Genomic DNA, 12,942 nt, shown 5'->3' with positions numbered 1-12,942 from the left:
AGCTCAGTCTGACATTTTGCTCACTTAAGCTGTCTGCAGGGCAGGCTGCTCAGGAACCAACTTCAAAACTCAATGCAGGTAAGTACTACCAGGTTCTTGTATGTTTGGGATAGCTCAGCCTTCAACCACATCCTTTTCTTGACAGATAAAACATCTGAATCATGATGCTGCCATTAAATCACAAACACACAAGAATGACTGAAGTCATAGTATTTACGCACTTATTTACTTCTTACAAGTATCCACAGAATACCCACACATTTCTTAAATGAATTCCTTTTATTTCCATTAAACCAAGACAACTTCAAAATTAATACAAAATTTAAAAAAACAATGTGGCTGGCAAGAGGGGAAAAAAGGCTGCATATCATGTATGTTATTGTTATTTGCCCAAAATACTTGTGAATAAATATAACAATATTGGCACATAAAACCAGCATTTTCCCCCCATTTTTTGGTTAGTTGTTCTAAGAAAACTAAGCATACATATACACATACACAAGCTGGCAACTTTCATAGCAGAGTTTACCATTTGAAACAATTCTCTATCAGAAGTCACAAAACTGTAGCAAAACACTTATTCTATTGCATTTATTATTTATTTATTTTGCCCTGCAGATTTCTCCTTCAGCAAACAATAGTCAGCCTTCCAGTGTTTACTCTAAGTGCTTAAAGCTGCTTTATTACTTGCAAACAGACACAGCACATTAATAAAGCATTATTTATTTAATACAGATTGGAGCACTCCTGCAAAGGATACCATTCCTGCCCAAAAATCAAAGCCAGTGAGATATGCAGCTTTGCCTGTTAGTTTTATTGGGCTCTGAACTCGCATTGGACAAAATACAGAAATAAACAACATTCTGTTTTAATTTCAATCAAATCTTCCCCCTTGAAAGCAGTATTTTCAAGCATTGCTATCCTAGTCTTCTAATGCCTACTGAAAACCCACAGAACACACAAAAAAAGCCTGAATAGAGAGAAGAGTGCATTACATTCATGTTCTCCCTTGCCTCTCCCCACCCTGTACTCCGTGCCCCCACCTCCCCATATCTTGCAGACTTAACCCCAAACTCACATTTCACAGCTGTGGTCCAGAACAAACTTTCCCTGAGCGCTCTTTCTACTCGTCTCAAAAAGGTCAGGATACATTTACTGGAATTCAGTCACTGTTATTGCCACTCTTTTTGCTAATACATTAATTATTTTCTAGGCAAATTAGTTCATTTTGGTAGACCTGGATTTTACATATACACAAACTTGTATTCTGTTGTTCCAATTACAGAACTTGAAAGTGACTTCTAAACAGTACTAATAAGGCAGGTTTCAGAAAGAAATCAGACCCAAAACGTTCTACACGCAACTCTTCATAATGATTCCTTTCAGCTGAAAGATGCCTAATTAATAGCATACCCTCTGAGTCATTTAGTGGTACAGCACTGAAAGATGGAACAGCTTTGTCTGCGCATTAGAAGGGAACCAAACACCATATTGTGCAAGAGGAATCAGATATGGCACGGGAGTAAGTATGAACTTCACATACAAGTAAAGCAAGTGTTTCACATGCAAGATCTGCATCAACATGGCAGTTAAATAATCTTTGAAGGTCTAGTTTCCATCTGTTACCCACCTTCACATGAATGGGAGTTGTGTAGGTGTATGGAAGAAAGCCTCAGAACTGCATTCAACCTCTGCATTAACTAGTCTAATTCACAGCTATAGTACTGTCACTGACTTCAAATGCAAATCCCTATGGGACAGACCTAAAATGTCCTATCAAATACAACATAACATACATACATATATATTTTTTTTTTCCACGTGACTTATCTTGACACTGCTGATTGCATTCAGAATTCAGTAGTCTTGCTTTTTCTTTTCCTGTATTTCTTTCATATTGGAAGGCATATTTATGTCTTCCCTCATAAAAAAAGTGAGTTGAGTAAGTGAACTCTGCAGGTTTATAAAATATTTTCTAGGCAACTCAATACAATAGCCTAAAAAGCAACTAAATTTAAATTTAAGAAATAGTATATTTACAATTAAAATAAGTACAGACCTCATTGGATTTGCATTCATTTATCATACACAATAATTTACAAGGCTTAAAGAAATAAGTCGCTGCTCATCAAGTCAAAGCTTCTGGAGATGCACATTCTCCATATATCAAGAATGCCATATGATTTCAGGAAGTAGTAATGGATTCTGGCTACAGTTTTTTCATGAGTCTTTATGTTGGACGACCTTGACCAAAACGGGATTTTGACCTGGATTAAGAGCACAGAAGAAACAAGTGCAGGTTATCACAGCTAGAATGTTCTACTTATTACGAGGTCAGCTCTCTGGTTCAGCACTTGTTAGAAATTGCTTTCATGCTGAAGTGTGATCTGAGAAAAAGCAAAAAAAAAAAAATCTCACAACTGTATTGAGAAAGCTGCTTTTCTGTCAATGTACCTGCAACCACGAACTATGTCTTCATAAAAAGGTATAAAATTAATACAACAATTCAAAGCATTGTTATGTCAAATAACTTCTTTTGAAATCATTAATTCTACAGTGGTAGTCACATGCATTTTTTTTTTTAACAGAAATTAAATCCACAAGATATTTGAAGCATCCAGTGTATCCTAAAAAGTTTGTCAGCATCTAGAGACTCACCTGCTGGCCACATAATTTTACAAAGGGAGCTTTCACATCCTATATGGTTAGCCAGCTAGAAGGGATACTGATGCAAGAAAGCATATGAAATGAAGCACACTTAAATTAAAACAGTTTCCACCCCCACCCCTCCCAGAAATTTATATCCTGCTTTTTCATTTTATCCTACCTGGCATTCTTCTCAGTGTTGATCTGTCGTGCATTGACCTGTGCTGAGGCCTTTATCTGAGCTTCAAGTCTTGAATAAATGCCTCCGGCGTACTGAAATGCAAAAAACCAAGTTGTGACATTATTCCAATCTAATCGGCGATTTTTCATAAAAATAGTTAATATTCAGGAGAACCTATAGCACACTTTCTTTTAAAACCATCCTATTTTCCATGTTCAATTTTTAAAGGCAGCGAACTTTAAAAATTGTTATTTAACTCCTTTACAAAAAAAACCATCATGCATAGAAGAAAATGAAGATTAAACTCAATTCTTTGTTAGTAATTGAACGAATGGTGTTTTCATTTGTGTTACACATTTGTTACAAAGGCCTGCTTCAATTCTGCAATCACTACGTTATGATAAGTCTTACTTCTTTGCTGTCTTTTGACTTGATTCGACCAAAGTCTCCCAGTCTGATTTTTATCAAGTGTCCTGTAATCTCAGACATTCTCCTCTGGTCTGTCAAAAATAATATTTTAGAACAAACGCTTTCCATACTACTGAATACAAAGAGAACAACATACAAAACACATTTTAGTTAGATCCTATTTGCAGGAAGTAATTTTTTGTTTCTCAGCTCATACAGAAGTCTTAAACAACCAAAATTCTATATCCTGATGAATAATCTAGCTTCAGAAGCATTCTGGGCAGATACCAGAATCAGTCTGAGGAATTGCACTGAGATAAAAAAACATATGGAAACAGTTTTGAGGCAAAGACTTTCAGAACAGCAAAAATACATAGAAATCTCAAAGATATAAAAAGCTGGGTAAATTAAAATAATTCTGAATATTTTCAAATAAGAAAGACAGGGAAGAAGATGCAAGTAAATACATTTATCACTTTTTAGATATCCAGATAACAAATAACACAGGGATGCATGAAAAAATATCTTTGCTTACTTGTATAGTCATCAGAGGGCACAATTATAATCTCTGTAGGTTATGTGCAGACTTCCCAAATACAGAACATAAACGCTCCTAACACAATTTGAATGGAATGTTTTTTTTCCTGCAAACTTGGAATTCCTTCCAAATACTTTCCTAGTCTGAGGGTCCAAAGCTGCCCATTTATTTTTCAGTCTGTATGCAAGACTACAGTGTAGTTCATGGTAGGTTCTCTTTCCATTTTCCTGACACAGAGATTTTTTTATTCCTGTAGAACAGATGAAATTGCTAATAAATGCCAATCAAATTCTGAAGTAATATTTTCAGGAATTCTCAGCTACATTTTTATATATATATGTATATATATATGTAAATATATATATGTATATGTATATGAAGAACCTGAGAATGCCATGTGGCTTGGATAGAGCTGACTACTAACAACCTAGCTGAAATCTGTTCTCTTACAGATGAGCACTATGAAAAAAACAACTTTGTTTTATCTGCGATAAAACTCAATCTTAAGCTAAATTGTTATACTTTGAAAAAAAATATACCCATTTCTTATGTGAAATAATAATTTTCTTTGTATAATATTAACATTATAAAAGCTAGACTCATGCAAGAACAGACCATCTTCTCTTTGAGCATCTTGGTTGAATCTTAGTGACCTGGAGGCATCCCATTTGTTCTGCTGCACACTTACACTGATTAAGAAAGAAAGACACATGCAATGTTATCAGTAACCACTTATGAGAAAGGATACACTACAGTATGTTCTCAAGGACTTTGAAAATTACTTACGTGAATGGAGATGCATCTCGGGAACTTGGCTATGAAAGAAATAAAAATGTATTACGTAAGTTTTGGACATGACCTTAAAACATAAGAAAAATTCTCATCATTAGCCCAGGTTGTGTTCACAGCTCTGATTTTACCTTGTCAGATGGCTTCTCCTTTTTCTGAATACTAGGTGAAGAAGCCCCTTTCTTTGGGTGTTTATAGAATTTCTTTAGTTTCTCCTTTCTCCCTGCAAAATGAAGAAATACCTACTGACTGACACAATCACAGATACTCTGAATTTCACAACTACATGCTACAAAAGGATTTTCCTCCCCTATTCCTTTACAGTGAAAGTAAATGAACAACTTGCTTTTTCTTTGTTAGTATTGCAGGCAGGTTAATACACATGGGTTACTCTTTTCCATTAGAAGCATACATTAATTCTAGTATATATTTAAAATGTAAGATGATGACACAACTGCACAAGCTTTCGATTGTAAATTTAAAATCAAGTGCATGTACAACCTGCATCTCTGACCATATTACTTGCATCAACAACCTGAAGGGTATCAGATCAAATAAGTTTAAAGTCAAGTTGCAAAAATGTTAGCACTTAAAAAATTAAATTTGCATTAAGACAAAAGCAATCCCTCCAAAAAAAAAAAAATCAAAAAACAAAGTGCCCAAGTTCAAGTGGCTTGCTTTTAGTATGGAAAGAAGAGATGGTTTTTTGCTTCCCACATTCCTAAACTTTACAGTATAACAAGAGAAACACATGAAAATAATTTTAGATTATACAGCTTATTTTCAATGCAGACAAAATTCTAGCCACATCCACTAATCATGTAGCCACTACATTTTTTTCTTCCAAAATTTACCTAGGAAAAAATTTCAAGTCATTTGATAACCTGTCCTACAAAATAAGCCCTGAATCAACTTTGAGGACATCCTGGATGGGAACAGTTTCCACATTCCTTGTTTGCCAATGTTTCTTGATGACCCTAAGCAACAGGGTAATAATTTGTAGCTACACAAAGAAAACAGCGGAAATAAAATTGAAATTAAAGAAGTATTTCCTAACATTTAAAGCTTTCTTACAGAAGAATTCTACTACCTTGAGTCTTCATCTTTAAATTCGAAGGAGGACAACTACAGAAGTTACTGTTGTACCTGGTTTCCTGCATACTTCTTCTTCATCCCCTACTTCATCCTCAGTGACCTCAGAGCCAGTGGTATACTCCTCTTCTTCAGATAACAACGACTGCTGTTTCTATTTGACAGAATCAGAATGCCACATGTTATGTGAGGCTTGATTCCTACTTAGTAATGCACTAAATCTGCCCCAAAGGAGTTGCCTTCAAATCTTGCTTCATATATTAGTGAGGTAACTCACTAACGTGTGTGAGAAGTTAGGTCTGAAAACACTGTTCTCAAATGTTGAGAAAGTAATTTCAAATCTTTGTGTTTTGGCAAATACTTCTCTATTTATATTTCTTCCGGGCAGTAAAAAATTATAAGGAGTTGCCTAGAGAGGCTGTGGACTCTCCACCTTCAGAGATACCCAAGATTTGTCTGGACACGAGTAAAGTGATAAAGCTCTGAAGTTGAATTTAACTTTAAGAGTGGGAGGAAATATCTGAGATGACTATCAGAGATCCCGTCCAGCCTGTATTATTGTATGATTCCACATTTAGCGTTCAATATATTGCAGGAAATATTAATTAACATATTAAGAAAAATAAGAAAATTCACGTTTCAATAGCAAAAATTTTAGCTAGCCACATAATCACAGAATGGCCTGGGTTGAAAAGGACCATAATGATCATCTAGTTTTAACCCCCCTGCTGAGTGCAGGGTTGCCAACCACTAGACCAGGCTGCCCAGAGCCATGTCCAGCCTGGCCTTGAATGCCTCCAGGGATGGGGCATCCACGACCTCCTTGGGCAACCTGTTCCAGTGCGTCACCACCCTCTGTGTGAAAAAATTCCTCCTAATATCTAACCTAAATCTCCCGTGTCTTAGTTTAAAACCATTCCCCTGGGTTCTATCACTATCAACCCATGTAAACAGTTGTACCCCCTCCTGTTTATATGCTCCCTTTAAATACTGGAAGGTCAAAATAAGGTCTCCCCGGAGCCTTCTCTTCTCCAAGCTAAACAAGCCCAGTTCCCTCAACCTTTCTCCATAGGAGAGGTGCTCCAGCCCTCTGAAATTATAGAATAAAACACAGCATCTGTAATCACAGAATAAACTACAGAGTTTACTGAGGGTTCTCCTAAGGTTTGCTCTGTCTTGCTAACTGTGTAATACTGCTGAGATGCTCAGTGAACACATCTGTTTATTTACTATTTTTCAAAACATCTCTGCACATCATGATAAATCACTGACTCCCATATTGCAATAGATGGGACCACAATGACAAGTGGTAACAGAATCAGTACAGTATAAGAAATACATTAAGGAATGTGATGTTTACATTGTTTGGAAATAAACATACAGGTTGTTTTTTTTTTTAAAGTGATAATGACTGCCAAGTAGTGCATGAGAAACAACAAGGGCTGACTTGACCTGCAAATTCAAAAAGATTATTGTAGGACACTAGGAACATGAGACTGCAGCACAAATCATCAAGAGTGACAGAAGTAAACGGCTACTCTCTAGCATTTACATATCAAAATAGACATGATTGACTATGCCCAGTTCTATACAGCTGGAAGAGCAACTACACACTTTCAGTATTTGGCTAGTCATTCAACTCTGATAGAAGATTTTTTGTAATAAAGCAGCATCATAAAGAAGACATGAAGCATCTCTGACAAGCCATCAGAGGGACAGGCACTCAAAAAAATCTTTTTGAAGATCTACATTTCTGTCAGCCTAATGAACTACTAGGAACTCGTGTGTGCACTGGTGGTCTATTGTTCGTCGTCATTTGTAAAAATATTTTAAAGGAAATTTTTATTTGTACTCAGGTCAAAGTAGCACTTCACACTTTCTTTTAAAAATTTTTGCTGTAATGCAACCTCCACAATGCAAAAGAAAATGAACTTCTGTCTAAATTAATTAGAAAACAAGACAAAAAAAAAAGTTAGCTAGAGCAAACATGAACAAAACATTTTACTAACCAGTTGTAAAGTCCAGTTCTTCAGAGAAAGAAACTGTAGTGAAAAAGAGAGAGAAAGAGAGAGACATAAGAATTAATAGCAATTATTAGAAAAAAATAAGCGGAATCCTAAAAACAGGAGTAAAGAACAGCAATCTACACTGGTAGCTCCTAGAAGATCTACTCTCATTTTTAACTTTAGATTTTCATGGAATGATAAACTGGGCAAACAGGTTGTGAAGAACTGATAAATTAAATGCGGTGAATTTAGAGTCACACTTCAATATGCCTAAACTTCACATTAAAAATATTTACAGGTGGTTGTAGCCAAAAACATATTCCAGGGCTGAAAGGACAGTTATGTACCAGAAGGGTACGGAGTTAAGATTTAATAGCCTCCTGCATTTGATGCTGGAAAGTTACTGACACAATTTGAAGTTTTCACATCCAGCATCATGCTACAATAAGGACTGTTGAGTTACCAGAAGTTCCACAGTGGGTGCAGATCTTCAAAACCTTATCTTTGCATGAAAGGCCTCTTCAACTCAGAGACAGTATTGTACACAGTCTACTTAAACTTGGCTTAGAAAACATCTCTACTGATCTGACATCGGTATGACAATATAAATGGAACGATATTTCAGGAAGGTAAGATCATTCACATCTTTGAAACAAAAAACTCCCAACTGATTACCATTGTTAGTTTATGAGTTTATAAAAGCCACATGGACATGCTCAGATACATCAGTAGATAAATGAAGGTGGCAAATACGTAAATAATGTTCACCATATGATGTATTGAGGAATATGACCGGTTCCTTAAATACCATCAGATTATAAATGGGCTGCAAAGCACAGACATAGGATAATTGCTTCTGCTTTACAGAAATATTTCTGGTAGAGCCAAATAGACATTTTATACCTCCACTAGCCAATTCCACCCTGCAATGCTCAGTACTGCATCTCTTCCTCTAGCAATGTATTTTATTTATTAAAGTTGTCTAATGAATCCTTCAAAGTACTCTTGTAGGATTCTTCATTATCTGAAAGAAGGGGAAATAATATCAGCAGTCACTCACAGCATTGATTTCTCCAGTTTTGGGGCCCCACGGTGTATTTGGTTCTACGAGCACATCACATTCGATGCCTTTTTCATCACAGAGCCCAATACCAGAGTCACTTAAGGAGAGATGTAGGACAAAAATATATTTTTTTTTCCACTTCACAATTTAGAATCGATCTGTTTTTACTCATAATGTATCAAAAGAAAAAAAACCTCCAAGTCAGCCACATAATATTTTGATAACAACAAAAATACAAAAAAGTAGAGGAATGAATGGTTAAGGAGGTCGAATGTAAAAAGCAACAGTGTATGTTCTTTCTTTTCCAAATTAAGTCACATCTGCCAAGCGCCATGTCACGCAATTAAAAACAGAAAAACTAAGTATAACACAAACATGTTAAGCTTTCAAGACTAAGTTACTTCAGTAACAAAGCACTCTTACCTATTCTCGTCCTTAGTAAAAGGAACAACAATAACTTCTCTATGATGGAGCAGATCGTTCAGTATTTTAGTGGTCTGAGAAGGCAAAGAATCCCCATCTTCATTTCCAGAAGGTAAACTAGTCACATGATCCCTCACTTTACAGCCCTGCAAAACACACACAACATAAAAATGAGTAGATGGAAAGAACTTCTTTGGGGAGTACAATATCAAAAATTCAGCTTTCTAGAAACATCTTATCTGAAAACTCAGAAGTTTTCTCAGGGTGTAAGCCATACAGATGACTTGCACTACACACGTTGTTTGGCCAGTGGAAAATAAAGATGCCTTTCAGACATTACTCTCATGTTCTTTAACAAGCGAGCCAGTACTGAAATACCTTTGGCAGGGTAGTAGGATCAAATCGAAGTACTTTTTGGTTGCAACATGGATATACTCCTGTCCCAGTTGACCCCAGAGCACTTGCTACACCTGGATAAAGAACTGACTGCGGATGGTACTGGCAATGGGAAAATTCAGTACACAGGAAAGACTGCACAAGAGTAAGAAGAGACATAATGAGAGGTGAGATTACCTACAGAAGTCAGAGTTTGGACATACATTATTTGTAGTGCAAACTTTATTGCCACACACCCAGAAATATAAAAACCTCAATAACCACAGAATGCATCACTCACTAAAACCTGAGTAATCAAAGAATATACATTCTAATTTAACGTCATTTTGCTTTTAGTGGCCAGAACAAAAAGGAAAGGGCAAGTGATGGGAAAGAAAAATAGTATTCAAAAGTAATGAATCAGAATCTATAATTCCCATAATGGAAGTAATCACATCTTCCACCAATAAAATAAAAATAACTGAATGCCGTCTGGTGACAAAATTAGCCAAAGAGAAGGAAGCAATAACTGTTTTAATCTCTGACTCAACCTCAAAGCTCACCCACAACAAACAAGTTACCAACAAACAAGTGAAAATGAAAACGTACTCACCTGGTTACATCTTGAGCAGGTCAACCAATTGACAGTCCCCCAGAGACGCCAATAGACATCCTGCCAAGATTTCAATTCTTCATGAAGGCCAATTAAGTACTCATGGACTTCCCACGTTTTATCTCTGAAAAAGTACAATGTCAGGTTGCACACAGCCAATAAAACTGTTCTGATCCAGCCACCAGGAAGGTGAGGTAGAAAAGGAGCAGAACAAACCATCCACTGGTAAAAATCCTTCATAAAAGTGTGGAACAGGAAGGATACACTGTGGGACAATCATTATATTCAGACCATGACAAAAATGCTTACGTTCTTTCACAACCTCTTAAGTTTACTAATAACAAGGAATTACAGCTTGTTTCATCTCAAGCGCCATATACTGAAAATTTGTAAGTTAAGAGAAATACTGAGCCTTTTAGAAATCAGGTTTTCAGAGGTTGGACTAGATGATCTTAGAGGTCTTTTCCAACCTTAATGATTCTATGATTCTATCCATCATTCCATAATAAGTCTCGTTGAAATGAAACTTTTAATTTGAATTTATCAATTAGCTACATATGTATCTTAGAAACTCTCTGATGAAACAATTAACTGTGTATTTTTTTTTTATCTAAAGAAGTACAACCCAAATAGCCCTCCCAATAATCATGGCTGTAGTTCTTCCCATATTTCAGGATTCAGGAGTACATCATCATAATCTCCCCCATCCCCACCCTTTTTGTTTCTTTTTCTTTAGGTAATACAGAAAGTTAAGATGATTCAACTGTTCTGCATGCATCTTTGACTTCCTTTTTGTAACGCAAGAATCTGATCCAAAACATGCAGTATTTTGTATAATCATCCAAAATCATATATATGTAAAAAAAATTTTTTTCCCACTACCTTATATGAACATAGACAATATTCCCATGTTGATCTATGTTGATTTTTCCTGGTACACACGGAATTCTTCTTTCAGTTTCTTTAGTTAACAGCTTTTTACATAAACAACATCTATATTTAAAAAATAAGATGACAAAATATTGGTGTAAGAGCAGGACTTCAAATTACAGGGACTGTTCTTGCAGTTGAAGTAATAACAAAAATAAGACCACACCTGTATAAGGTAGCTGCATTTCCTCGAGAATCTGGATTTATGTACTCTGGATCAAACAGTCTCTCAATCTTCTTGCAGAAAAGTTTACTATTAATGACAGCAACACAGCTCACTCATTAGAAAAAAAACCTGACAATTCTTTTATATATAGAGACATATTCTGATGATTTGCAAAAGTCACCATGTTTCTTTCACAATTCAGCTTTTAATGTGGTTTTCTTTTAAAATAATTTGTTCAGACAACTGGTTCCTGGCCTGGTAATCTCTTACTTTTATGAAGATATGAGGAAAGAGATCCCTTCTTTTTTTTCCCTTTATTATGTTTTTGTTTGTTTGTTTTTTTGCCAACATAAACTACCAGCATCTACCCTGAATAGAAGACCTTTACTGTGCAACTACAGTTAACTTCAATTCTGAAAGCTGTAAAGTTGAAAGTTGTTACCAATTAAAATAAGTTTTTACTTTCATTTCGCTTGCCTGTCAGTTTGCTCTCCAATAACTGGCCCTTTTCCTGACACTGACTAGGCCAGAGTCCTTACATATGCTTTCTGAAAAGATATTCCATCACAGCTCATTAAGATTCCAGCAATCCTAAATTCTATCTCCCGCAATAGAGATGACAGGATGCTGAAACCAAATTACAGAAGTTAGGAGCACGTCATACGATAAAGGGTTCCTTACCCTAATCCTGGCTTCCATGTGAGAATTCATGAATAATTTGTCCATTTCATACTCCTACTGCAGCCTTTTCTTTTGCTTGTGTCCTATAAAAAACTCTTTTCTTTTGCTCAGAATTTTAATATTAAACTCTGAAGTCACTTCTTCATATTCTGCGTTAAAGATATATATACACACACACATACACACAATGTATATTCTCATGTATCACTCGAAACTTCACAGTGTGTCACAGATGTTCTGGAAAAACGATTCAAAAGTACTATAGCATTTCAGCAGTGTATTTCAGAGTGAAAAGTTACCTTTTAAATTTATCTCTCTTGTCCTTCAGCTCTTCCAGTTCATTGTGAGTAAAGAGATCAGCAATATGCCCGACAAGATTAGCATTGATACAATTCATGTTACAAGGTGTGGCTACAATAGCATTCATATTTTTGTGACAATAATGAATACATTTTTCTACCTAGGAAAAACAGAAACATTACAAATAATTGTACAGAATTCTAAGCAAAGATATCTCAAAAGATGTGTACTATCTACTTCAAGCTCTTTTTTTTTTTTTTAAAGCATCTAATATTTTAGAAAACTATTTCAGTTACACCTGAAGACCAGAAAGCAAGTCTCAGATTCACCTAAAAGAGACTATGAATTAACTTGAGTGAGCCAGTTTTTGCATTCTCCTCCTAAAGACATCTAGAGAAATCTGGAGAACAACTGCACAGATGTTTCATCTTCAGTGATACCTTTCAATTTGCTTGCAAAAGAGAACCATAGTATGCATTATATATATTATTGCCTGGATCTCAATTTAAACAGCTAAACTTAGTATATATTTAATTGTAGGTCACCTCAATGACAGATCTTGACAAAAATTTAAGCAAACAAGTCAACAGACATAAATGATATGGAGCTGAAGGAGAACCAGACCGTAAGTTGCAGAAGTGTCTTATTATAAGGAAACAAAACAAAGGTATTCACTGATTTAACAATATTTTAACAAAACTTATCAAAGTCAGATTCTGATGTTGTTTCAA

At 35.6% G+C, this 12,942-nt stretch overlaps 1 protein-coding gene across 13 annotated transcripts in view; it reads right to left on the bottom strand.

Annotated features, from left to right (window-relative positions):
• KIAA1841 (KIAA1841 ortholog) overlaps nucleotides 261–12,942 on the bottom strand; it is a 29,743-nt gene continuing 17,061 nt past the window's right edge. For 6 of the 13 annotated variants that reach the window (XR_002437428.1, XR_002437435.1, XR_002437437.1 and 3 more), the window contains 14 exons: nucleotides 12,211–12,371; nucleotides 11,231–11,317; nucleotides 11,017–11,127; nucleotides 10,135–10,258; nucleotides 9,525–9,677; nucleotides 9,147–9,292; nucleotides 8,721–8,820; nucleotides 7,664–7,696; nucleotides 5,709–5,808; nucleotides 4,694–4,785; nucleotides 4,560–4,588; nucleotides 4,389–4,462; nucleotides 2,828–4,023; nucleotides 2,222–2,267 (listed from right to left, as the gene is read on the bottom strand). Coding sequence is in view for 1 of the 13 variants with exons in the window: in XM_021392893.1 (XP_021248568.1) it covers nucleotides 2,231–2,267; nucleotides 2,828–2,919; nucleotides 3,239–3,327; nucleotides 4,389–4,462; nucleotides 4,560–4,588; nucleotides 4,694–4,785; nucleotides 5,709–5,808; nucleotides 7,664–7,696; nucleotides 8,721–8,820; nucleotides 9,147–9,292; nucleotides 9,525–9,677; nucleotides 10,135–10,258; nucleotides 11,017–11,127; nucleotides 11,231–11,317; nucleotides 12,211–12,371 (1,428 nt within the window). In the remaining 12 variants the exon portion in view is untranslated. Of the gene's footprint in view, nucleotides 2,268–2,827; nucleotides 4,024–4,388; nucleotides 4,463–4,559; nucleotides 4,589–4,693; nucleotides 4,786–5,708; nucleotides 5,809–7,663; nucleotides 7,697–8,720; nucleotides 8,821–9,146; nucleotides 9,293–9,524; nucleotides 9,678–10,134; nucleotides 10,259–11,016; nucleotides 11,128–11,230; nucleotides 11,318–12,210; nucleotides 12,372–12,942 lie in introns of those variants that run through there. The other 7 variants (XM_021392893.1, XR_002437430.1, XR_002437431.1 and 4 more) reach the window with 7 other exon arrangements.

Source organism: Numida meleagris, chromosome 3 (genome assembly GCF_002078875.1).
Source record: "Numida meleagris isolate 19003 breed g44 Domestic line chromosome 3, NumMel1.0, whole genome shotgun sequence".
In the NCBI taxonomy this organism is placed as follows: Eukaryota; Metazoa; Chordata; class Aves; order Galliformes; family Numididae; genus Numida; species Numida meleagris.
The sequence above is the reverse complement of the archived record's forward strand: the minus strand, read 5'-3'. Positions and strand labels throughout refer to the sequence as shown.